Genomic DNA, 25,428 nt, shown 5'->3' on the forward strand with positions numbered 1-25,428 from the left:
TATATATAGGGTCTATGTTAAATGTTCGAACATCCAAAATGTCGAACATTACATGGTTGAGACCAAATGTTCGACATTTGGATGTTTGAACATAAAAAAAAAAAAGAAAACACAGAAAAAAACACTTTAACAGTGTAGGCAGGGGAGCAAGCCCTCCGGCACCCCCCACACCCCCTACTTAAATAGTTGAAATGTATGCTACTTGGCTATTCTTGATTTTGGCTCCCTATTTTACTATGAGTGTTGTAAAAAATGTGATACTTGGTAAAAACGGTGGCTTATATCAAGAGTGTCATTTATTGCAGTTAAAACTTTATTTTGAAAAGGGTTTGTTCATTAGTGTGGTCAACTTTTTTAAAAGTGGAGGAATTAACATTTGAGTAACTTTTGCTATTGCAGTATTTTTTGTTTCCCTCACTATAATTGAAAATGAGACCAGTTCTGTCCCTGGAGAATATAATACTTGTGATTTTGTTTGCGCAAGGACCACTTCATCAGCAAGATGTCAGTATGTCTTGACCATTTTTCCTAGTACAATAGTGATCTGTGCTGCAATTAAAAAGCAGTTTGCCTTAAAAGATACCAGTACCCCTTATGACATTCTTGTCTAGCTCCTAGGCAAAGTACACTACTTTTCTCATGTGTTTTGAGCCTACTGAGTGGTAAAATATTAATGCAGTAAGAAGGCACATGCATACACTTGAGCTGTAGAATGTAATGGATTCACAGTTCTTTATCTTAAACGCTGTACTCCTAGCTGTACTCCTAGATTACATTTTTTGGGGGGGGGGGGGTTATGACCTGATCTTATGTTGGTGTCCAAAACAAAATGGTGATTCTGCGGTTGCCACACACCAAAAGGCACATTTTAAATCTGAGTACTTTCTGAAAGCAGGCAACCGAAACAGAAAAAGAGGGCATTCCCATCAGCTGATGTTACAGTGATGTCACAAAATGGGTGGAGCATGGATGGGAGAGGGGGTGGGAATGGGTGGAGTTATGAGTGATGTGACCTTAGTCCAGTTTTAGCCACAACGAAAGCTGGCAACCCTAACACACACACACACACACACGCACACACACACGCACACATGCACACACACACACACACACACACGCACACGCACACGCACACACACACACACACACACACACACACACACACACACACACACACACACACACACACACACACACACACACACTCACACACACCTGGGAAAAGCTGGAACAGATTTTCTAGCTGTACCCCTTCTGCCCAGACTATAAGGTAATCATGCTGCCACCAGTCAACCACTCTAAGGCTCTTACAAGGGTATCCAATTATACTGACGAAAAACAATTCAAATATAATAAATGGTAGAGCGTAACCAAAGCAGCAGGTTCTTTTGGAGTGGCCACAGCATCACTAAAATAAGCACAAGTACTTCCAAGATGTTAAAAGTATTCTCTAAAAGACCAGCCACAATAAAAGGTATAAAAATATTTAATAATAAATACTAAAATAGAAACATGGGAATACTACATATCTAAGTACAATAAATACCGCAGTTTCAATCACAGGAGAAATAAAAAACACAATTGGACAGAGTAACACAGATGCAGAAAACCGATACTTAACTAATCTCACTGTATTTCCTGACTGTCTAAAGAATAACTGTTCCCTAGCTAACTTAATACAGCAAGGCAAGATTACATGCTGAGATACTTACTTCCACATGGCAAGGTGATGAGCTTCTAACTAATTGAAATTAACTAACTAACTGACTGTGATAACTGACATAAATCTTCTATATCAGGTTCCAAAGAAAACAAAACAAATTGCTGTGAGAGTTCCATCCTCTGAGTGCTGGTTATAAAATGACATCACATTTGATTACCTGACTGGTACAATATACACTCAGAGCTTTGCTAAGATCTGTTGCAGTACATGAAATGTATAGAACAATTTCAAAAACTTCTATTCTTCCATTCCAGAATTCTTTGTTTAAACATACACATTTAATCAGTTATAATACCACTGTTGATACATTTTAACACAAACATCTGTACAAGTCAGTGTGATAGTCAAATGACACAAAATTATTTACAGAACTCCAGCTAACTATGCTGGCATATGTTACACATGCAATGCCCCACTTTCCCTGGCACAGATGGCAATGTCCCACATCATCACATATGGATGCACTCTTTCTGCTTGATTGAGTATTTGGTTTCTGTCTTTCTATCTCTTGGTTTCTGATACATTGACAAATAGGGAGACTGGCAACAGCTGGGATTTGGAAGTTTTTCCTTCTCACCACTGTTGTGTGGTCACTTAGTATATATAGTAATGCAGTGATGAAGGGGTGCAGGTGAGGAGCTTGCCCTCCTGTACAAACACTGTCTTACTGGGTATAGTTATGAGTGTGCACCACTACATTCAATAAGCAGCTTTGGTGAGAAAACTTAATGTTGTAGGGAATTTCACAACAATGTATTGTACTGTGAGAGCTGGTGGTGTACTTTTCCGGTTTATCCCCTTTTCTTCACTGTGTTACAAAAGCGGAGTTGGTATATACAATTTGGGGGGGGTGATGGGCTTGTCCCCCCCCCCACACACACTTCCAAGGGGGTGCAGGGGAGCTTCCCTCTGTGCAAAAAAAAATTAGTTTTGTGTAGATTTGTGGTTTTTCAGCTCACTATTTTCTGTGTGTGGCTTAAGATTAATGGTGAGCTGAAAAATTGTGCTTCACATTCACGTAAGGAAACAATCTTATCGTGTTTTACTATGAATTCAATGATATAGTGTTTATGAACATGTGACTGACCAAATGTAATATGTAATATGTATGTAACCTGGTGGATAGCCAACTGGCTCAGAGACAGGTCCCAGGAAGTTAGAACTGGGGAGTCCACCTCTACAAAGAGGCAAGTTACAAGTGGAGTCCCTCAGGGATCAGTCCTTGGACCGCTCCTTTTTGGCATTTACTTCTCAGAAGTCAAGGCCAATGTCAGTGGTCTCTGGTTAAATTTGCAGGTGATTGCAAATTAGGAGATGTCAGTGAATCTCACACTGACACAAATGTTCTCCAGGAGGGGCTGACACAGACAAACAACTAGTGCCAGAGCCATGGACTAAAACTAAATTCCAAGAAATGCATAATAGTATCCTTTCGGAAGTCATCCATCCCTGGCAACTATCATATTGACAACACACCTGTTAGAGCTGACCCAGTAGTCAGGGACTTAGGGACATACATAGATAGTAATCTAGCCTTTGATCATAATGTGTCTGCAGTGGTGAGGAAATCATTCTATGTTAAACAATTTATAAACAAAAGTATGGCATCTAAGTCCAAGGAAGTAATTGTTCCACTGTATTCAGCATTCATCAGACCGATCACCAAGTACAAAGCCCCATTTGGTATGTACCTAACCAGGCATATCCAACAATGGGACCGTCCACAGAGGTTGCTCACTAAAAAAGTAGAGGGCGTAAGTAATATATCCTATGTAGACTGCCTCAAGGCCCTATCTCTGTATTCTGTCTTCTATGGGCTTTTGAGTAGAGATCTATGCCTGGCATACAGGGCATTGTCAGACCCCACTCTGATGGACCTTCTGCATATCTACAAAACAAATAGCACCAGAATTACCCATTCTAAAGACTTAAACCTTCCCTGTGATATAAACAGGACCAGCTGGAGAGATAGGTATGTATCCCAGAGACTACCCCATCTATGGAACAGGCGCCCCATCCATATGAAGCAGAGTTCCTCCCTAACCCAATTCCAATGCAACTTGGACAATTGGATGAGAAACCGGAAATTCATCCCTGGTTTGGCTCCTATGTCTCTAATGGACAGAGGTAACCTGTAAATGGTTCATCTCCCAGGCCCATGCTGAAACTTATCAAGGGTATCAGAACTTGTCAGAGATTTGGGATGCATGGCTAGGCTTAAAAAGGCCCTTGTGGTTGTTAGCCTAGTAAACACCTATGAACTTATGAACCTATATGTGTGTGTGTGTGTGTGTGTGCTTGTGTATATATGTATATATATATATATATATATATATATATATATATATATATATATATATATATATATACACACACACACATACATATATATGTGTGTGTGTGTATATATATATATATATATATATATATATATATATATATATGCGTGTGCGTGTGTGTGTATGTGTGCACTACCTTTCATCAATGTGCCTTTTCATTGATGAATGAAAAAGCTGGTAAAAGTACGGTCTTTTTCACTATAAGCTTGTGGTGCACTTGGAATACGGAAACATGCCCTTTTCCCACTATATATCTATTATTAACAAGCGGGATTTGAGTGTGAAAAAATTTTTTTTTTTTTTTTTTTTTTTTTATTCTTTGTGGATTGATGTTTGCCTTGGTTGATCATAAGGTGTCGATCAACTGCAGACTGTTATTGTCCTTTTCAAAAATGTATTCTTTATTGTCAGAAGACTGAGAAGCAGAGTCCCCTTCTATTTGCTGGCTGAATATTTGTTGGATAAACTTTTTTATTTCCCCGTTAGCCTGTTCTGCATGAAAAAATGTCTTTGATTCTACAGGAAAAAATATTCTGAAGATAGCTGGATAGAACAGCTTGAATCACACATCTGTCTTTCGACATTCCCTAATTGCTGGGATAAAATTCCATCTCTTTTGCCTGGTATGCAGTGAATAATCATTTTCCACAAACACCACTATCTCCATTTTTAATATTTTTTTCTTTTTCCACAGTTTTCTCAGGATCAACTCTGTCTGTTGGTATGACTGTATCTTTATTAAGTCTTGGTTGCTTTCTCTTGGCCAAATTTGGAGCAATCACTCAATGTGCCCTTTCAATTAACAAATCCTGATGTAGAATAGCGGTATATTTGCTTATTTGTGCTTTCATTAAATTAATGCAGTCTCTTTCTTCCAGTTTCTCTGGTATAGTAGAAAATCTCAGGTTTTCACTACATACTCTGTCTTCTAACTACCATTTTTGAAACAGCTCTTTCTGAGACATCTCATACTCAGCCAGCCTTTTCTTCATTTCATCCTCTGATTTTTTGCAATTTTAGTAGTTCATCTGAATAGCTAGTAAAAGCTTCTTCTATTTTTCCACCCTTTATTTGGGTTTATATACTATTTTAATCACCTCTGTGTACATTTGATTTATTTTTCCTCTAAATTACTGGAAGCAATTTCTTGTTCCAAAGCTGAGGTTTGAACTGTTTCTTGATGAATAGCTGCAGGACACTTCCCAAACAGAGTTTTTGCTAAAGCATTTCTGGTTGAGTTTCTTTCAGGTTTTCTAAATGTCTTCTTTGTTGGCATCCAGGCACTGTACTCATTAACTGAATTTTATTCAAGCTGACACTGTTACTGGCTATTTCTCAGTTTCTTTTTTCACACTTGCAGAACTGAAATTAAGCTGTTAATCAATGTGCAGCCATCTTGGAAATCCCCATAATGTTCTTCATATTGATCACAGCTGCAGTAGCCTAAGCTACTTTGCTATATTACTATACCTTAGAATAACTGGGAAGTAGATGGATAAGGGTCCAGGAGCCCCTGGAGAATGGTCCTAGCAAAGCCTGTCGTAGACTTGGAAAAGGAATCTAGTTTGCAGTGCTTTGTAAAAGTTTTTACTTTTATTATGTACTATCTATCTGTCTGTCTGTCTATCTATCTATCTATCTATCTATCTATCTATCTATCTATCTACCTATCTACCTATCTATCTACCTATCTACCTATCTATCTTTGTTTACCGGGGTAGTGCACTGATTTCAATGGACTATTTGCAGGCACAGCCTAGGTGAATAGGATCACATAAGAAATAAAACATATTTATCAATACAAGGATATGCTAAAAACCAAAAAAAAAATACATATAAAAGTAAAAGTATGCAAATAGGAACACGTTGCTGCTTCTTGAATACTTCTAGACTCCAGCCTGGCCCATAAAGCCAAAGAAGAAGCCAAGGCCCCAGCAGAATGAACCTCAACTAGTTTTGTTACAGTGGGAATAACAAAAGGTAATAGCTTGAGACCACCATTTGGAAATAGTCTGCTTTGACACTGATCAGAAGTTCTGAAAGACTTTGTTCTGCCAGGTAAGTACCTGAGTTGTCTGTAGACATGTTTGATATGAAGTATCCTTTCTCTCTCAGTTTTGAGTTTAGCAAACGACCACAGGGAGGTGTACAGATTGGCTTAAATCAAACTTGGATACCACTTTAAGCATAATGTGAAAGAAGAGATAAGGTTAACCCAGCATAACAGCTTGCAACTGAGATCCTCTTCTTGCAAAGGTTAGAGCAACCAGCAAAGCAGCTTTGCATGTTATGGAACTCAAGTCAGCTAAATAAGCTACTTCAAATGGAGCAAGTGTTATTTTTTTCTAACACAAAATTAAGATCCCAACAAGGAGCCACTGGTATTCTGGCAGGCTTCTTATGTAGCACCCCTTTTGAAAACATTTTCATTTCACAATGCATTGAAACAGAGGGATCATGGGCAAACATTCTGAAATGGCCAGCAAATGAACTTTGATAGTGGAAAAAGGCAGGCTAAGATAATAATTGACACAAATAGTGTAAAACCACAGAAACACTATCCCTAAATAGGTGTTAGTTGTTTGTTGGCACTGACTAGAAAACATTTTCCTTTTGCTTATACATGATTTTTCTAGTAGCAGGCTTTCTTGCCTCCATCAGAACCTGCTGCATGTTTTCAGAAAACAGGTGCCTAAAAGGTATTATGACCCTATCATCCAGGCAGACACTTATAGTTGTTTGGCATCGGGATGTATCAGACAGCTCAGCTTCTCTGCCAGTTTTGCTCTGACAAGAATATAAGATGCCTAAAGAGTGAGATTGTGCTGCAAAGCTATATCATATACTACCCTGGCTAATTTGGAAAGGAGGTAAGATCTGGTTTCACCTTGTTTGTTTATGTACCACATTACTTTGGTATTGTCTGTAACTAATTAAAGAGGTACTGGGGACTATAGCTGACTTAAAGAGTTGAGAGCCTTTATAAGAGCTAGCATTTTTTATGTTTATATGTTTTTGACTGTTTTTCTTGCCCCAGAGATCTTGCATTGTTTTTCCCCTTGACAGAGCTGCATCTGTAGTGACTGACTGACTAACTGTTTTGGAGCAGGACTAGAGAATGTAGATAGACCTGAATTCAAGGGTATCTGATGTCTCTTGCAAGTGATTTCTCTTTTCACAAATTCCAGAACTGGAATTTGAAAAGACAATGGACATTGATGCTGTGACCAAACAAACTACAGATCCAATTTCATCTTTCTCATGTCAAATCTTAGGTATCATGAACATGATGGATGGCATGAGACCCTGACTCTTGATGTATTCTACTGATTCTGAAGTAATCTGAGTAGAAAAGCCAAACAACAGACTTAAATATAGATATGTTTTTCCTCTGGAAGAAAAGCTATTTGTACTAAGATATCTAGCCGGCACCACAGAAATTCAAAAAAGACTTTTGAAAGTTCTTTTGGAATTCCAGCCTGTGTAAGGGATCTCTTACCAAGGTGAGAGATTCATGACACTTTGAAAAAGACTCTGCAAAGATAAGCATGCCATCTTAATATGAAAAAATATGGATATCCTGTAAACTGCAATGGGCATAACAGGAGCTAGACACTTTGTGAACACTCTTGGAGCAGTGGGTATTACAAAGGGTAAGGCAGATAACTGATAATGTGGTCAAGACGCACACAACCTTAAGGAATGCCTGAAATCTGGATGAATAGGAATGTGATGACAAGTATCTTTTAAACTCTAAGGTTATTAAGAAACTCCGTGGAGGAAGAAAGGGAAACAGGTTGTGAAGTGAAAGCATCTTGAAATTGGGTACTATCATAAACTGATTTAGGAAAGAAGGACCCAAACTAGTCTGCAGGAATTCTCTTTCTTTGGCACTAAATATATTCTAGACTAGAACCTAGGAAGAAGAAACAGCTTTTATTAACTCCTCTCTTTCCCTGAGACAGCATGTGAATTACGACAGGAGGGAAGAGAAAGGTTTAGACTGGTGGATGAGGAAGAATCCACTGAAAAGGAGTACCTTCCTCCCACTGCCATTTATAACCTAGATTAATCACATTCAGGACCCATTTGTCTGAACAAATCTACTGCCAAAAACAGAAATAGAGATTCAGACTTTCTGGAAGGGGTAAGGGACTGCCAGGCTGGGGTCCAGGGGCAAGGTCCCTTATACAGTCATTCTGCCTTGTTTGACTGTCCTTTGTTCTGGAAGGTTCCTACTTTCTTTTGGAGCCTGCCTGCCTGCCATTGGTTTTTATATACCTGCTAACCAGCATTCTGCTGAGACTGTTTATTTTGTTTACTGCCAAAACTGGACACTGGAGCAAATTACCCTAGGAGAGTTTATTTATTTTCATTTATTTATTTCCATTTGTTTACCTGGATGATCAGACTGGGCCATTGCTGGCCCGATTTCAGCAGAGGTCTGGGGGGAAACTCCAAAGATACAATGTTCTAATAGTACATAAGATCAAATGATAGTTACAGAAGTTTATCAAAAATGCAGCTACAAATATAAAAAATATCAACAATAGTGAATTCAGATACAACAGTAGAGATACAAGAGATAATAAACTTAGAATTGACATTTATAAGTACCTTCAATTACACTTGAGTGATTACCACAATTAACAAGAAAGCATACGTTTAGCTGGGTGAAGAGAGGAATAAAAGAGACAAATATAAAAAGAAAGAGCAGAGGGTAAGAAGTAGAGTAGACAGGCCAACAAATATTAATGCTGGCATTTAGTATAAGAGAACAGGGGGTAGGGTAGAGCTAGTGGGGAGTAAGCTCAGTAGTTAATCAGGTCTAGAGCAGGGGCAGAGCTATCTGTGCTTGAGGTGTTCTCTAAGTAGCTGTTTGAATTTAGATGTGCTATTAGTATTGAGAATATGTTGATGTATATTGTTCATATCTTGGCAATTTTATGAGAGTATAGGGAGTCTCCATATATGTTGTTTTACTTACTGACCTTCAAGAGTAATTTATTAGATGACCTTAAAGTTCTACTGCTTGAATAGGGTTGAACGAGTTTGCTAATGGAAGGACAGTTATTAGGGTGTAACAGGGTAGCTTGTGTTAGTGCCAGCTGGTTGTAGGTTAGGGAGTTCTAACCAGTTGAGATGGTGAAGTATAGTGCAGTGATGGGTCCTAGCTGGTTGGTTGGCAGCAAATCTGGCTACTTTGTAGTAACAAGATTCTAGTTTAGCTAAGTTGCATTTTCTTAGATTAGTGAAAATGGGTGAGGCGTATAAGAGACTGGATAGCAGGTAATGGCATGTAGACTGGATTCAGTTAAGAAGGGCTTTATGCTATACAGGGAGCAAAGTTTGACGTGCATTTTCTTGATGACTAAGTCTAAGTGTTTATTGAATTTAAGGTCCTTGTCTATGGTGACTCCTAGTAGCTTTGTAGAATCAACTGGCTCAATACTGGTATTAATAGATAAGTAGATGGTAAAAGAAGATTTTCTACTATTGGAGAAAACCATTAGTTTATTTTTAGATGGGTTGAGTATTAGTTGAGACTGACTGAGGTATTTTTCTATGTCAAGGAAGGACTGTTGAGTTTTGTTAAGAAGAGAAGGTAATGTTGGTGCTGTGCAAATGAGAGAGGAGTTGTCTGCATTTGAATTAAGTTAGCATGTTTAGTGGCAGAGTGTAGTCTATTTGTGAATATGGTAAAGAGGAGGAGGCCAAGTATAGGTCTTTGACATACACCTACAGAGATAGGTAGTGAGGAAGATAATTCATTTTTCTATCTAACTGCCTGTTGTTGGTTAGTTAGATAGCTGATGAACCAGGAGAGGATTGAGTGAGAGAAGTTAAGAGAGGCTAGCTCGTGGATGAGTTTTTTATGTGAGATCGTATTAAAGGCCTTGGATAAGTCGAGGAAAATAGAGGATGTGAGTAACCCAGTGTTCTTGTGTTGGTTCACTGTGTCTATAAAATTGATTAGGGCAGTTTGTTTTACTGTGTTTTGGGTGGAATCCATGTTGGGTAGGGAAGAGGAGGTTATTTTTCAGGAGATGATTTAGAAGTTGTGCATGAATACACTTTTCCAGTGTTTTGGCTAATGGGGAGTGTAAGGTAATGGGCCTATAGTTAGTAAAGTCTGTAGATGTGCCACCTTTATGGTGAGAGATACCATGGGATACTTTCCAAAGAGATGCCACATATTGCTTGGTAATAGATCAATTTATTAGAATACAGATAGGGTGAGAAATGGCACCAGTAGCAAGTTTAAGGTATTTGCTGGGTAGTAGATCAGGGCCAGAACTTGAGCTTTTAAGTTTGGAAAGGAGTTTTCTAATATAGTGGGTTTGAATGTGCTGGAGTGTGAAAGAGTCTGGTTTACTTTCAAAGTTTGTAAGTAGAGATAATAGTGAGTTACTGTCTTTAACAAGTGATAATATGGAATTTGCAAAGTGATTATTGAATTGAGTGGTTATGTTGTCTGGTGAGTTAGTTGGATTTGGAGTAGGCATGGAGGCTTGGCCTGGTTTAAGGAGCTGGCTGACGGAACTCCAGAATTTTTGGGGGGGGTTTATGATACTTATTTTGGATTGATGTATAGTATTATTTTTTATCATGTTTGACTTGTTTTTTTACTACATTACAAAGTAGTTGGAACTTTTGGAGAGACTGTGGGTTTTTAGAGAGTTGGTGATTATGCCATGCATTGTCTCTCTCTTTGGGTAGCTTTTTGGTCTCTGAAGAGAGCTAATGAATATGTTGTACTTTTTTACACATTTTCCTGAGAGAAGCTAGTGTATTTAAAAATAGAGAGGAATTTTTCGTTGAAGTATTGGACTGCAAGATCAAGTTGGAGATGTTTAAGGGGGACCAGTTACATCTTGGAGTAAAGAGGTAAAGGTTTCTGGGGTGAAATTAGTTTTATTACGGATGAGATTGAACTTAGTTTTGCTAGGGGGGGGGGGGTTTACAAGGTAGGTAGGTAGGATGGTGATCAATTAGGGTGTTAGGCAGACAGTCTGCATGACATGAGTCTGGGTTAGAGTTAATGAGAGTCCAGTCAAGGATGGATTCTTTATTGGAGAGTTTGTCAATCCGAGTTGTGTTGAGAATTAACTGGGAAAAGCCAAAGAGGTGTATATGATTTGAGGGGTTGTTAGAAGAGATTGTATTCCAGTCTAGGTTGAAGTCTTCCATTATGATTGTATCTTGTCTAAGAGTAGAGGAACAACAGCTTAATAAATCTTCTACGGTAGATGGCTAGTTTAGAGAAGGAGGGCTGAAAACTCTTAGAAATTCCCTGAATCATCTTACCTTTCTCATCTCACTTTTTCATAATCTTTGCAGAAGAGGGTCCAAAAGCTAGCTCTATCTAAAGGAGAGCTTATCTGAAGCAATCCAGTCTTGGTTTGTGATTTTTTTTTTTGCTGAAACTGCTTGGTAAGATAATATTTATTTTGATTTATATTTTATTTTTTTACCTTTCATTTTAACTGTGGACCAGATTCCAAAAGACTTGCTCTCAGTGTAAGTGACCACTTACACTGAAAGCAGGCTAACAGTAGGTGTTTTGGAAACTGGCCCCTGTAGTAATTCTGTTTATTGATAGGCCTTACACCAAAGTAAGTCACTTACACCGACAGCATGTCTTTCAGAATCTAGCCCTGTTTGTAGGAAGAAAAGGGTAGCTTGTCAATAGATTTATTTTGATTTATAGCTTGCTTTTTACCTGTTTTCATTGTCAGTTGTTAAAAAGGGATAGATTTTCAGTGTTTGTAGGAAGGAAAGGATAGCTTGTACATAGGAAGAATTATTTTGCTTATTTTACTTAAATTTTGAGGTAACTGATTTGGATTATTCTTTTCCTTTAGAATTCTGTAACCATTTGTAGCTGAAATTGGATTCCTTAAATTAGTATGCCTTTAATGATTTTCTAAAGCACATATCTCGATCAGTGTACTAAACGCTATGTATATATAAAGGCAATACCTGATAACATTGGAAGACTGTACTCCTCATGCCAAAAGCTGGATGATTTGTTTACCATTATTACTAGTTAATATTTACTTACTGATGATGATTGTACATGTGCAATTGGCAAACTGTAGTTACATACGTTAATGACTGGGCTGATGAGACAAGTAACATTAGGCAAAGTGCAAATAGAAAATATTTAAAATAGGAAGTGTCCCCTGTCAGTAAAGATTACTCAGTCCCTATTAAACATGATTCTACTGATGACAACTTTGGAAATCAGGATATAAGTATTTAGCAATATGAGGATTCTAAGCTTGCAGTAGAAAATAAAAAATAAAGAAAGGAAAATGCTCACAACATATAACTAGGAGGAAAAAGAATGTGGCCGTCTATAATACAGAGAGACTATATACTAAAAAGGACATTGCTGTGTTATATAACACACAGATTATAGTTAATTATAACACTTTTCAATCAGAAAACATCCAGTCTACGGAAAATGGCATACTTTCTCCAATAGAGAAGATAGGAAAAAAAGAGGCAAAAGGCAGGCTAAAAGGAAGAATTCAAAACTTAACTTGGAAGGACTAAATAACATTACTGTTAGAAAAAAACAGCGTAGGAGGACCCAAGTTGACAACATAGCTCAAGATGTAGAAGTACAAAGACAGGTGGATGAGAACTGCATGCTTGCAAATTACATAAGAAATGAAAACTGTGATTAATAAGGCTAATGGTGATAAAGCTCATTCCTTTGTAACATCATTGAACTAAACGTGGTAGATTCTTCCAGATTTGGTCAGAAAAGCCATACTAGCAATTGAAGATTCAGTTATTAGAGGAACTGATAATTACAGTTGCTGAAAGGATAATGAATATTGAACAGTGCTATGCTTGTCTGGAACAAAGATACAGGATACGAGTAGGGCCTCTGAATGCCTTAATGTAAAGCATACGGAGCTATTTCTACTCATGTTGGTACAAATGATCAAGTCTTTAAGGACTAGATGACTGTCATTTGGGAACTTAAAGCCAAAGCCATCTTAGACAGCACAGCCTGTAAAGATGATAGGACATGTTTTCCCCAAATCACATACAGAAAGGAGAGTTGTGTGGTGAAAAAATGGACCATTTTAAAAAGTGGAAATTTGTAGAGCATGCAAGCCTAATTTGGGACATACATGTAGTTGGGATGGCATGCATTTGTGAAGACAAGGGAAGTGTATGTTTGGAGCAGATATATTGTAATATTTGAATAACTTGACATAGGGTTACCACCTGTCCCACTTTGTGAGGGACAGCCCCTCTTTGGGCAGTTGTGTCCTGCAAAAAAATTGTAAAAATGGCAAATGTCCTGAGATTTTAGGACAAAATTACTTCTTACATTATATTTAATAGTTACATAAAACAGTTATTCTGTAGCTGAAACACCTAAATATTATAAGAAACAGAGTAAGCAACTAAATACTACAAGAACAAGCTTTACTTAGGCAAAAAAAGTGAAGTTCTGTACTTTGTACTGGCCTTGGGTATGTTTTGGCCTGCAAAATCTGACGTTTGTACCAAAAATGTCCCACTTTGGGCATTTGAAAAGGTGGCAACCCTAACTTGACAGGAATTTTGCCAGGTCAAACCTTTAACAGTTCACTATCTCTGAAGGTTGTTAATGCGATCAGCATTATCAATAATGCTTTTTTGTTGGAAAATGTGTTATATTCACACAAGACTGATATTGTTATTGTTTGTGAAACATAGTTAAAGAACAATGACTGGAAAACAGTTCTGTCAATTTGTAGATGTTTTACACTAACAGACTTTCTAACAAAAAATCAGGTGCAGGTGTTATGATAGGGATTAAAGACCGTTATGAGTCCTGTGATTATTACATGTTTAATGATAACGCTAATACTGTGGATTGTATAATTTTGGCAATAAAGTTAACCCTGGATTAGATAATTATTGGACAGCACAGACCACCAAAGTCAAGTGATACTGACCTAGAGGAATTCATATATTTCTTACATGAAACACAGGAGGGAAAGATACCAGAGATAGATGGAATAATAGTGATTCAACAATATTAATAAGGAAATTATTGACAGCGTATGTTCAGGAACAGCAATTGCTTCAGACTGTAAAAGAACCTACCAGACAACAGAACATACTGGACATTGTTTGTGTTCCCAAGGAAATGACTGTTACTTTGTGTCAAATTTTACCACTGCTCATGTGCGGTGATCCCATTGTAATATAGGTTCAATTAATTTAAAACCAATGCACAAAAGATTAACTACAGGCTATATGGAAGCAAAACAGTCAACATGTAAAAGTAACTGGAGTGATGCAATCATTGAAAACTACAGAAAGAATGTGGCAGGTTTTGAAAGGGAAATTGAATACAAAAAAATAAATAAATAAATATAAATTCAACATCAGGATGTAGTAACACAAGAGCAGGAGGAAATATTTCCATAAGAACAAAATACTTAATTAAGATGAGAGACACGAAATATAAGAAATAGAAATGAGGTTGAAACATAACTTTGAAAACTGAACAAGCAAGCTGGACAAACAAATTGAATGTAGTGTGAGACAAGATGTAGAAAAATTTGACTAAAAATTATATAGAGATATTGAGTATAATAGGAAACCACTTTCTGAATACATAAATGTGATAGCAGTACTGACATACAAATTGATAACTGTGTGTGGATTCCAAAATTTATTCTAATACACAACACTTTATAAATATATTATCAAAATCTTATGCAAAACAGTTTGGTTCCACTAAGGGGGTGATAAACTAATCTAGCAACATCCAGGTGACTTTCAATACTAAAATTAAATTAAATTAGATTATATTGAAAATGAACTACACAAACAGGACCCAAACAAAGCACAGGGCAGAGATGAAATTAGTAATAATGACATGGGAACACTTCATCTCGAACTTACAGTACCATTTTTATGATAAATACTAAGTCATTTGGCATGGGGGGAGGTTCCTCAAGATTGGAGACATGCACTTGTTAAATCTCCCTTTAAGTGAAAGTGGAATAGGACACATCCAGAGTCATACAGACCCATAAGTTTGCTTTCTTGTTTTGGAAAAATAATGGAGAAGGTTATCCTGGGCAAATTACTTTTGGAATTGAAAAGATTGGGGCTTGAAATCATATATCAGCATGCATATGTTGAAAATAGATCTATAATCACCTGTAATATTATGCCCTATAACAATATGATAACAGCTATAAATGAAAAACTGGACTGTGATGTAACTATGTAGAGTATCTTCAGACTTTGATATGGTCATACATAAAACACTGATCAATAAATTAGAACTAGGTATTGATGTACTCCTGATAAGATTGATAGCTGCATAGTTTATGAATAGAGCATGGCAAGTCTCACACAGCAATTGGACAGGTGAAATTCTAGGTTACAGTCAGGGTGAGGGTTCAGTGCTAGGTCCACAACTGTTTAGGCTGTAACTTTCAGATCTATCTTTTTCATCTGAAGTGTTCTACAGGCTATATACAGAAGGCTTGAAGTTGAGTAAACAGATTACATGTGTTACAGATAAGAAATGTCTGCAAAAGAACTAGACTAAATTGACAGTTTGGGCACAACAGCATAATATGATGATGACTACATCAAAAACTAAGCATATGAGATTTGGGAGACATAGATTGAAGGGTGAATATCTAATACAGCACTGAGTGATTGAAACTGTAGATTCATTTAAGGACCTGGGTTTATGGGTATATCCAACTTTGAGTTTTTTCTCATCATATCAACAAATTAATGACAGTTATAGAACTATAGGTTGCATGGAAAGATGTATAAAGACTAGGAAATCAGAAATTAAATCATTATTTGTTAGTTACATTAGACTCAAATTAGAGTACAGGATTACAATATGTAAACCTTATATGAAAACAAGCATGAGTAATTGGAAAGAGTACAGCAGAAATATACCATGGTCATCCTGGGATGTGAAAATGTAAGTTATTATAAAAGAATAAAATACCAGAACTTGAACAGTGTCTCATGAATATGTAAGAGGTGATCTTATTCAGGTATATAAGGCATTTAGAGACAACTACATCTGGAAATGTTTGGGGTTATTAGAAAGTAGTAGACAATCATCACACAACCTATGAAGAAGATTCTATAGGAATGAAAAATGTACTAAATGGTTCTCTGAGGCAGCTGCTGATGTATGGAACAGGCCACCAAATTACATTAAAGCAAGTACTGGTTTAGATATTTTTAAGGGCACCTTGGAATCTTTATTGTGAGAAAGACTGTTTTGATATATTAGCAGGCTAGAAAGACACTATTGCCCATGCCTGAAATATCATCTAGGAGGTTCTGAGAATGCAGACAGGAAAACCTCCTCAAAACAATACTAGTGGCAACAGCCCTGGAAATATCTACAGAGCCATGAACAGGCTTCAGAGAATGAATAGCGATCTGAAAAAAAGAAGAAACTAAGCTACATAAAGCAGATTTTTCCCAGGAGATGAAACTTCAGCCAAACATTCCTCATACTTTCACAATTAGTCAGTATAAACTTTAACATATGAGCCTTACAATTCAGAACTCTAAAATTCAAAGTCGCAGAAGCATATACATTTTAAGGCACAGTAGAGGTAAAAAACTACTCCAGCCAAGTTATGGGGATAAAACCAAAGTTTAATAACAAGACGTAATCAATCAAAAAAATGCAATAAAAAAACACTTAATTTGGTCACCACATTTTTGAAGATGTGGTGATCAAGTTAAGTGTTTTGTTTTTATTGCATTTTTTTTATCTAGTACATGTCTTGTTATTAAACTTTGGTTTTATCCATGTAAGTTGGCTGGAGTTGTTTTTTTATCTCTACAGTGCCCTTTTTGTGTTTTATTTGGCTGGTGGGGAGCTTTCGCTCAATACTACTGTCACTGTGAGTCTTTCTGTGGAGCACATTTTCCCAAACTTATCAGTAGTTTTACCATTCTTGTCTGAAGGAGAATGAATAGAATTAATGAACTGTGTGTATTTATTTTATGTATTTATAATAGCTTTTGTTTACCTGGAAAGCTCAACGGGGCACAGGACCTATTTTCAGTGGAGGCCTGGGGAGTAAGGCTCCAGTGTACAAACAACAGTAATAGGGAGTATTACATTTGAAAGGCAATAATATACAGTAGTCTTTACAACATTTTTCAAAAGAGGTAGAACTGCATTTTACATCTGATAAAATATAAACACAACCATATTGTTGCTATCTATTTTCAAGAGAAAGGAATATATCTTACAAGTGGTATAGTGGTGGGAAAGCTAGAGTTGAGAAGACCAGGGTAGTTGAACACAAAGGAGTACAAAAAAAGGGAGGAAAGAAGTGAGTTACAGTACAGGTAAGAGGAGGATATAGAGGGAGTTTAGCAGTGATGAGGTTGAAGAGAAGTGATGTGCTAATCTGGTGGAGCACATTTGCAGAGTCAGGAGTTGAGTAGGTGAGACTTTATCTGTAGTTTGAGTGACTTTAGCGAGCAGTCCTGTCTTATTGTTAAGGGGATGGAGTATTATGTTTTTGGCACTTGATGGGAGTAGAGGGAATGGCCTGAAGATTTATTAGTTTTTGATGTACACAGGAGGTCTTTGTCAGAATGATGTAGCTTCTGTGTGGGTTATATGGTTGTACAAGTTTGGCTAGAGCTGGACAGTCATTTGGCTTGTTTACCAGATAGTAGCTAATAGGGAGTTGACAGTACTTGAGTTGCTGAGGTAGTTCAGACTAGTGGAGGTGTCTGAAGGCCAAACAATGAAGTAATCTATGGGGAGGTTGGCTGAAAATTTAGCAACCTTGTTGCAGTACTGCACAAGTATGAGTTGCTGGATGCTTGTTACTATTGGTGTAGAGTAGAGGAGAGTAGGTAGTGAAATGACATCTCGCAGTGTTAGATAGGTGGGGTTTTGCCCTATAGAGAGTGTTTAATTTTTGGTGTGTTTTACTTTCACTGTATGTTGAATGTTGAAGTCAAAGTTTAAGTCTTTGTCTGTTTAAACTCCTAGTAGTCTGGTTTATGTGAGTTCTTTTGTGGCATTTTTGGAACAGATAATAGTGAAGGATGCTTTCTTTATTGGAAGGTGCTTGGGAGTGAAGAGAATTAATTTTGTTTTGTAAGGCTTTAGGAGTAGCTGTGAGGTAGTCAGTATTCTATATAATGGAAGGATCCCTGGGTCAGTTTTTTTATGGAATCAGGACTGTTTGCTGAGAAGATGATGACATTATCATTTGCGTACTGTACTAATGTAGCATTCTTAATGGTCAGATCAAGGTCATTAACAAAGATGATGCACAGGATAGGTCTCAGTGTGGATCCTTGTGGGATCATAACTGCAACAAGGAGAAAATATGAGATGCCAGTGAGTATTTTACTGCCTTGAGTCTGTTATAGAGGTAACTAAAAAAACAGGATATAGAAGAATTGCCAAGGCATAGACAAGACAGTTTTGTAAAAGTATAGGGTGGGAGACAGTGCTGAAAGCTTTTCTGAAAATCAATAAAAATGTATTCAGTAAAAAAAAAAGAAAAAGAGCAGGTACAAGTCTACCAGCATTTCTATTTGTGTTAACAGAAGAGGTGAAATTAAAGAGGGTGGTGGAGATACTGCTGCAGGGATGAAAGCCATGCTGTAAAGGATAGAGTACAGTTTACATGAGACAGTGTAGGAGTTGGTTCTGAATGCACTTCTCAAGTATCTTTGATGGGTAGAGGGAGGGTGGTGATAGGTCTGTATTTGGTGGTTCAGCACATCACCTCTGTGGTTGGGGAGGATATAACATTTTTTTCTGTAGTAAAGGAACATAAGATTCATTGATAAAGCAGTTCATTAAAACTGAGACAGGGTAAGCTATGGCTTTCATGATCATCTTTAGGTATTCATCAGATAAGTTTTATGGTGCTAGGGTCATGGATTTTACTTTAAATAGATTTTTTTTAATTATAGCAGTGGGGACTGGCTGGACAGACAGAATATGGGGGTTATTTGATTTTTCAATGTGTTCATGGCATTATTTTATGTAGAGCTGTTAAATAACAAAGAGACTGATTTACTAAAATTAGAGTCAAATTCATTAGCAATGTTAAATGGCCAGGATTTGGAAGCTCATTTGCAGAAAACCAGTAATTTGGGGTTCTGCTAATTTTTATTTTGGAAGTTAGTGTAACATGTTTTGTGACTAATTTAGTATGGTATTTGGCTCTGTTTCTAAGTTTTCTGAATTTCTGAGAGTTTAGCTGAGTTTTGTTTTTGTGAGCCAGGTTTTCCAGGAAGCATCTCTAAGTTTCTGAATAGCTAGGGAGAAGGATTTGACTAAACTCGTTTTTTTTCTAAGTGAGGCCAGTTCATTTAAAATTTTAGGGATATATTACTCTAGTGAGATACAGTGTCATTGAGTGGTAGGTGCTTAAGGTTAGTCCAGTTATACTAGTTTAGGTATGAAATGAATGTGTCAGTCGTGGCGTTTCTGGGTTTTTGTTTGCTTTCTTACTGTGAATATAGGGAGATGGTCATTTAAAGAGCCTGAGAGTTAGAGTTTTTACCTCTGGCAGCAGCTGGATTAATGAAAGATATAGCAGCTGGGCCAGGTCTGGGATTAGTGCATAAAAACTTGAAAGACAGAGGGCCTTTGTAGAGTGCATGTTCTTTTTTATGGTCAGCAGGCTAGCTGTTAGGGAAAACACAGGCTGTGACACACATATCCTCTAATGCAAACATCACTGAGGAGATGGGTGAGGGTTCTGGAAATTCCAGCTGTAGCAAATAATTATATTTTCGAAGGGACTGAGAAACCTCACTGTTCTCACACTGAAAACATTCTCTCATTTTGGAAATTGTCTCAGAGAAAAGTAAATGCCTCACAGGGAGAATCAGAAACCATACTCTCATCAGAATCTGAATTAGAAACCTGAGGAGAAAAAAACTACATCTGTCCCATCTCATTTCTTTACAGATTCCAAATCTTTAACCTCTTCAGGGAAATAGGAATTCCTACAAGACAGTAAGCCAAGACCAGTAAATTACTCCTGTCCAGAGAAACTGATACAGAAGTAGTTGAATGTTTCATTGTTTGTCTCTTTTTGAGAGGAAAGTTAGGGCAAACAGATATTGTATCAACAAGACGCCATTCTAGCCAAGCAGGCATATTTCCTGTCCCTTCTCCCATGCTGGACAAGAGTGACTCTCCCTTGTCCATTATGGGAAGAAGCCAACAACTGCAGAGGATGTGGCTAATCCTCAGTCCATGGTGGTTGTATGGACAAGATCAGGGGGATCCAAAGAGAAAGAGGAGTGGTCTTAGGACCCAGCTTTGGCCACAGCAGAGTCACCCAACTGCTGTGGCAGATTATACACCTGTTGTGATAGCAAAGATTATTTAGTTAACTTTTCTTTTTGTGGAAGTAAGAACGTCTGACCAAGGGACTGGTAATTTGTTCCATGGTCAAGCTGAAAAAATGTGCATGCTTCTCAGGGAAGTTTAGCAGCAATGGTCAGTAAAACAGGAATGTAGGAAAAAAGTCAATTTTTCCCAAAAAACACAATAAAAGCACTTTATTTTACTTTTTGGGGCTGCAGAAGTGTTTAAACACAGTTTCTCAACAGAAAAAGTAGTTTTAAACAATGTTTAACCAGAAATGGAAAAAAGGCACTCACATTTAAAAGTACATAAAAGTCATGAGACAGTCAAGAAAAATACTTTTCTGTAGCTTAAAGTACTTGTTTTTCATAAAAACTTACTCTACTTTAAAGTAACATGGAAGGTCCTTCCTCTGAAGGGAACTTATCTGCTCAGCAATGGAGCAGCGAAAGCCTGTAGAGGAGAGCTCTTCTTAGTGACAGGAAAGCTTTGAAGGGCTTGGCATCCTAACTTGTCTTTAAAGTCTGCTCAGCTTGAGTTGATTAACTGTTGAAGCTTTGGAAGCTGGTCAGCTGTTATATCCTATGCAGGATATAACCTGTATAGCTCAGACTACTGCATCAGTGATCAATATGAAGAACATCAGAAGATGGCTGCATATTTGCAGGATATAACCTGTATAGCTCAGACTACTGCATCAGTGATCAATATGAAGAACATCAGAAGATGGCTGCATATTTGCAAACTGAGTCCCACCAAAAATACATTAGAAATTACACTTTTGTCCTGGAATGTATTAATTTGTAGAATATATTCATGACCTCTGTATCTTCTGTTCTAGACTAAACATCAAGCATTTTAAGTTTTTTGTTTTGTTTTCCATCTTTGCTGTTGCATCCAAGATTTATTAGAATAATGGCAGAATGGTTGAAAACTGTTTCCCTTTTGCTCAACAGTGAAATAAAAGCATGAAATCAGGTATCACAGAGATAAAAAGTCAGTCACAGTATGGCAGTTATAAGCATATACATGAACAAGCCATGGTGCAGAACCACTAAACAGAAATCACACGTCTGTAAATGGCAATACTAATTAAAAAAAATTAAAAAGTAAATTATATGATAAACACTACAAATGGTATCAGTTACACAGTGCTCAGATCTCTTAGCACCTATTAGCTGTAAACATCAAAACCAGTTCACATGGTTTTCATTTCTAGACCTAATAAGGCACATGGGAAATAAAAAAAACATATGCCTCTCATCATGGCTAATGTTGATACATATGCATATCATCCCTTTACAATGAGTTAGTCATTACAGCAAAAGAAAATGTTAGAAATATCTCTAAGGTAGGTGAGAGTTAAATATGGTGCTCTGTCATCCAGCACAGTTAATGGTGAGAAGAACTGAGATTCAGAAAAATAAGCCAAAAGCAGTTGCTGTCAGGCACAGAGCATGATGAAGAATGCATATCCTACAAACGTAAGCTGCTGCCAGCCTTCCTGTTCTTATATTATCTGCATTGGTTCCTAGATTCTATACTTCATAATCAAGACAGGAATGTGTTAGAGAACACTGATTTTACTGAGTTGTATTTATTCAGAAATGGAGCCAGGTTCTCTTCCAGAAGTTCAAAAATACATTAATAAATGATGTATATGGACATAAACAAATAATGTACTGTCATATGAAACGGTATTTAGATAGCCATTTGCTAAAGAGTTATGGCATCTGTAGATACTGTTTGTGATCTAGGTAAAGATCCACGATCAGATTAGTGCCAAATAAACAAATACTGCCCACTCATAAGATAGTTCTGGCTACCAGGGAGACTGCTGTCTGTCCTTGGCAACAAACTGTCTCCTGGATATGGGTGTTGAGTGTGCGGCTTGCATTGTTAGCAAATGTCATGGTGGTGTATATGAGAGTGTACATGCACTTGATGCCCTTGTATAAGTGAAATCTATGTCATGGCTATACAGCTAAAAATGGAAAGGGACTGAACCCCAACCCCCCCCCCCCCCGAGTCATGTTCTTAAGGGCATTTCTGTTATGCATTTATGAATGCCACCCCAATAATATATAATTCTATCATCAAATGTTACATACATAAACTGATGGGCCAGGCTTAGTATATAATGTAGGCCATTATCTGGAAGTATACAACGATAAATGAAAATGCTACAATCAGCACAGTAAAACATTTCGTACCCTACATTTTTACTGCGTGATAACTTATATCTACTTTTTAACTTATTTAGCCCATAGCTCTGGTATTTCATATTGAAACACCTCTGATGTATCTACTTATAGGACCCTTTTAATACTGTAGCAGTGAAGCTTTGAGTAAAATTACACTCAACCACCCACACTTGTATAACAACAGCTTCCACAAAATGTACATACCTGTGCGATGCTGCTGATCACTTGGGGCAATATATTTAGCGGAAACCTCAAAATATTGAATAGTGACAGGGAGACAAAAGCTTTCTGGGCATCCAGGACATTCTTTTCATCAACTGCAACATACACAGCAAATGTTGTCAAGGCAACCTGTTGGAAGAATTATGTATAATGACTGTAAAGATGTATAGCTCAGGAGATCATATTGTTTACCATACGGAGGAATACAAAAGTCGCATATCTCAAAGACAGAATTAATACAAGGAAAAATACAATAATTTCTTATTCCTAATGTGCTTTGAGTTTTCTGTATATGCTGAAAACCTCATATTCATATTTTATTTGCATTTACCTTAAGGTTTTAACAGTATTTCACATGTAATGAGTGGATAAGCATTCGCTCCAATGCTATATAAACATGAGGATTGCTATTATGTCTATTAAGGATATCACTCACCTTTGCAAGACCTTAAATGTGAAAAACAGGGTTCTCTATGAAAATGTCACCAAATAAAAAAAAACTGTCTTGAAACACTCTGCCAGGGGGAAAAAAACTAAAAAAAGAAAAAAAATCCCCTACACAGAGTTCAACAACTTGAGCAAAGAATCAGGTATGGTCAATGTACTCCCTGCTTATAACTAGCTTTGTACTGCACTCATCCAGCCAGGACCACCTTTCTTCCTCTACCTTACATAATATTTCACTTCCTACATCCCTCACCAAGCAAGATATCAGTCCTACTACATCTGCAATATCACCAGAAAAGTATCAGCTGAGACTGCTGTGAAACTGTGTCTGGTGTTGGCCTTCTGCTACATACACACGGTCTCTCCTTAACACTTCACTCACTAGTTGGCTGAGTAGGTGAGTAAGTGCTCATTCCATTAGCAAGGCAATTATTTTAGACTTGCTACACTGAAGTCATGTTTCTATGAAACTTAATAATCTACCCTGAGGTTGTGTGCTCCTGGAGAAGATTATATTAAGTAAGGGAAGCACAGGACGATGCACCCTGCATAGAGGGCATTTGCATCTTGCCTCCACACTTCCAAGACCACATTTTCTTTAATGCTACTAATAAAATGAGGCATTGCTCTCACAGGTTTCCATTTTACACTCCATATCTGTTAATGTCACTGGCTGGCTTATCTTATTACAATTCCCATCACTGAGATCAGTGCAGTTCCCATTGTGAACGCTGAGTCTTAGGTTCATAGGTTCATAGGTAAGTACTAGGCTATCTGCCCATGGGTGACTTGCCCACACAATATTTACGTACCTCATGGATTGCTGGACCACAGGTTATTTAAAGTGACTCATTCATGTGTTAGCTTTGTCTGCTATACTGTATAAAATCAATGATATGGCCTTGGGGAGAGAGGCAGAGAGGAGGGAAAAGGTCACAATCCCTCCTTGACTGAATCATGCAATGCAGTATGATAGGGCACCCACAAATGCCAATAGGATATCAGATTTATAGTTTAGGATTGAACTGCAGAAATGCTGGTCATCCTCTCACTGTACAAGATTTTTGTAAGGCTGAATGGATTCTAGACTGTGAAAGTATGTAATGCAGTTACCAAACCTGATTTGACGAACAGAGGGGTTAAGTTGTAAGAAAGACATATAAAGAAGCTGTGGATACAGAAAACTTGCTGGCTGGCAGGTTCACTAAAAACTTCACTCCCCTGTCCCCGCCACATATACCCCAAGGCATCCCTAAGACCTGTCCCCACCTAGTATCTCTGAGGACCAGGTCTTAAATGCCATCTCCAAGGCCAAAAATACACCCTCTATGGGACCGGACAACATCCTGGGCTGTGTTCTACATGGGTTAAAACAGGAATTAGCATCACCATTGGGCAACCTTTTCAATCACAACATAAGCACTGGCTTCGTCCCAGTGGAATGGAAAACAGCTACTGTCATCCCTTTGCACAAACCGGGTGCATCCACAGACCCCGGGAACTATAGACCCATTAGCCTGACCAGCCTTATCTGCAAGGCCATGGAATGAATCATAATGGACCTTATTAACAAAGATATAGGAAATCTCCAAACACTTGACCACACCCCGTTTGGCTTTGTCAAGGGGAGATCATGCCTGTTAAACTTGGTGGACTTCTTTGCGACATACACCAAAGCCCTAGAAGAGGGCAAATCTGTGCATATGTCCTAGCTAGACTTAGCCAAGGCCTTTGACATAGTCCCCACTGGATCACTGACAGAATTCATATGATTAAAATAAGGCACTCCACCTCCTCCAGCAGACCCATAACCAGTGGTTTTCCACAGGGATCAGTTCTGGGACCCCTACTGTTCAGAATACAGTTCTCTGAAGTACAGACTAAAACTAAAGAAATGTGGCTGACAAAATTTGCTGATGACTGCAAACAGGGAGCGATCATTGAAACCCCTAGCGATGTCAACATCATGCAAGAAGGTCTCACACAGACTAATGACTGGTGCCAAAGTCATGGTCTTAAACTTAATGCAAAAAATGCATTATCAACCCCCTCGACAAGGGTGATGTTCCTGCAAACTACCAAATCAATAGCAATACCCTAAGCATAAAG

At 37.7% G+C, this 25,428-nt stretch overlaps 1 protein-coding gene across 1 annotated transcript in view; it reads right to left on the reverse strand.

Moving 5' to 3' along the window:
* Positions 1 to 25,428, reverse strand: part of ABCC3 (ATP binding cassette subfamily C member 3) — a 1,985,081-nt gene that overhangs the window by 577,778 nt on the left and 1,381,875 nt on the right. Inside the window, exon 13 of the mRNA XM_044062096.1 lies at positions 22,855 to 23,001. Coding sequence (XP_043918031.1) covers positions 22,855 to 23,001 — 147 coding nt within the window. The remainder of the gene's footprint in view (positions 1 to 22,854; positions 23,002 to 25,428) is intronic.

This window comes from Protopterus annectens, chromosome 2.part1, assembly GCF_019279795.1.
Source record: "Protopterus annectens isolate FY-2018-M chromosome 2.part1, PAN1.0, whole genome shotgun sequence".
NCBI lineage: Eukaryota > Metazoa > Chordata > Ceratodontiformes > Protopteridae > Protopterus > Protopterus annectens.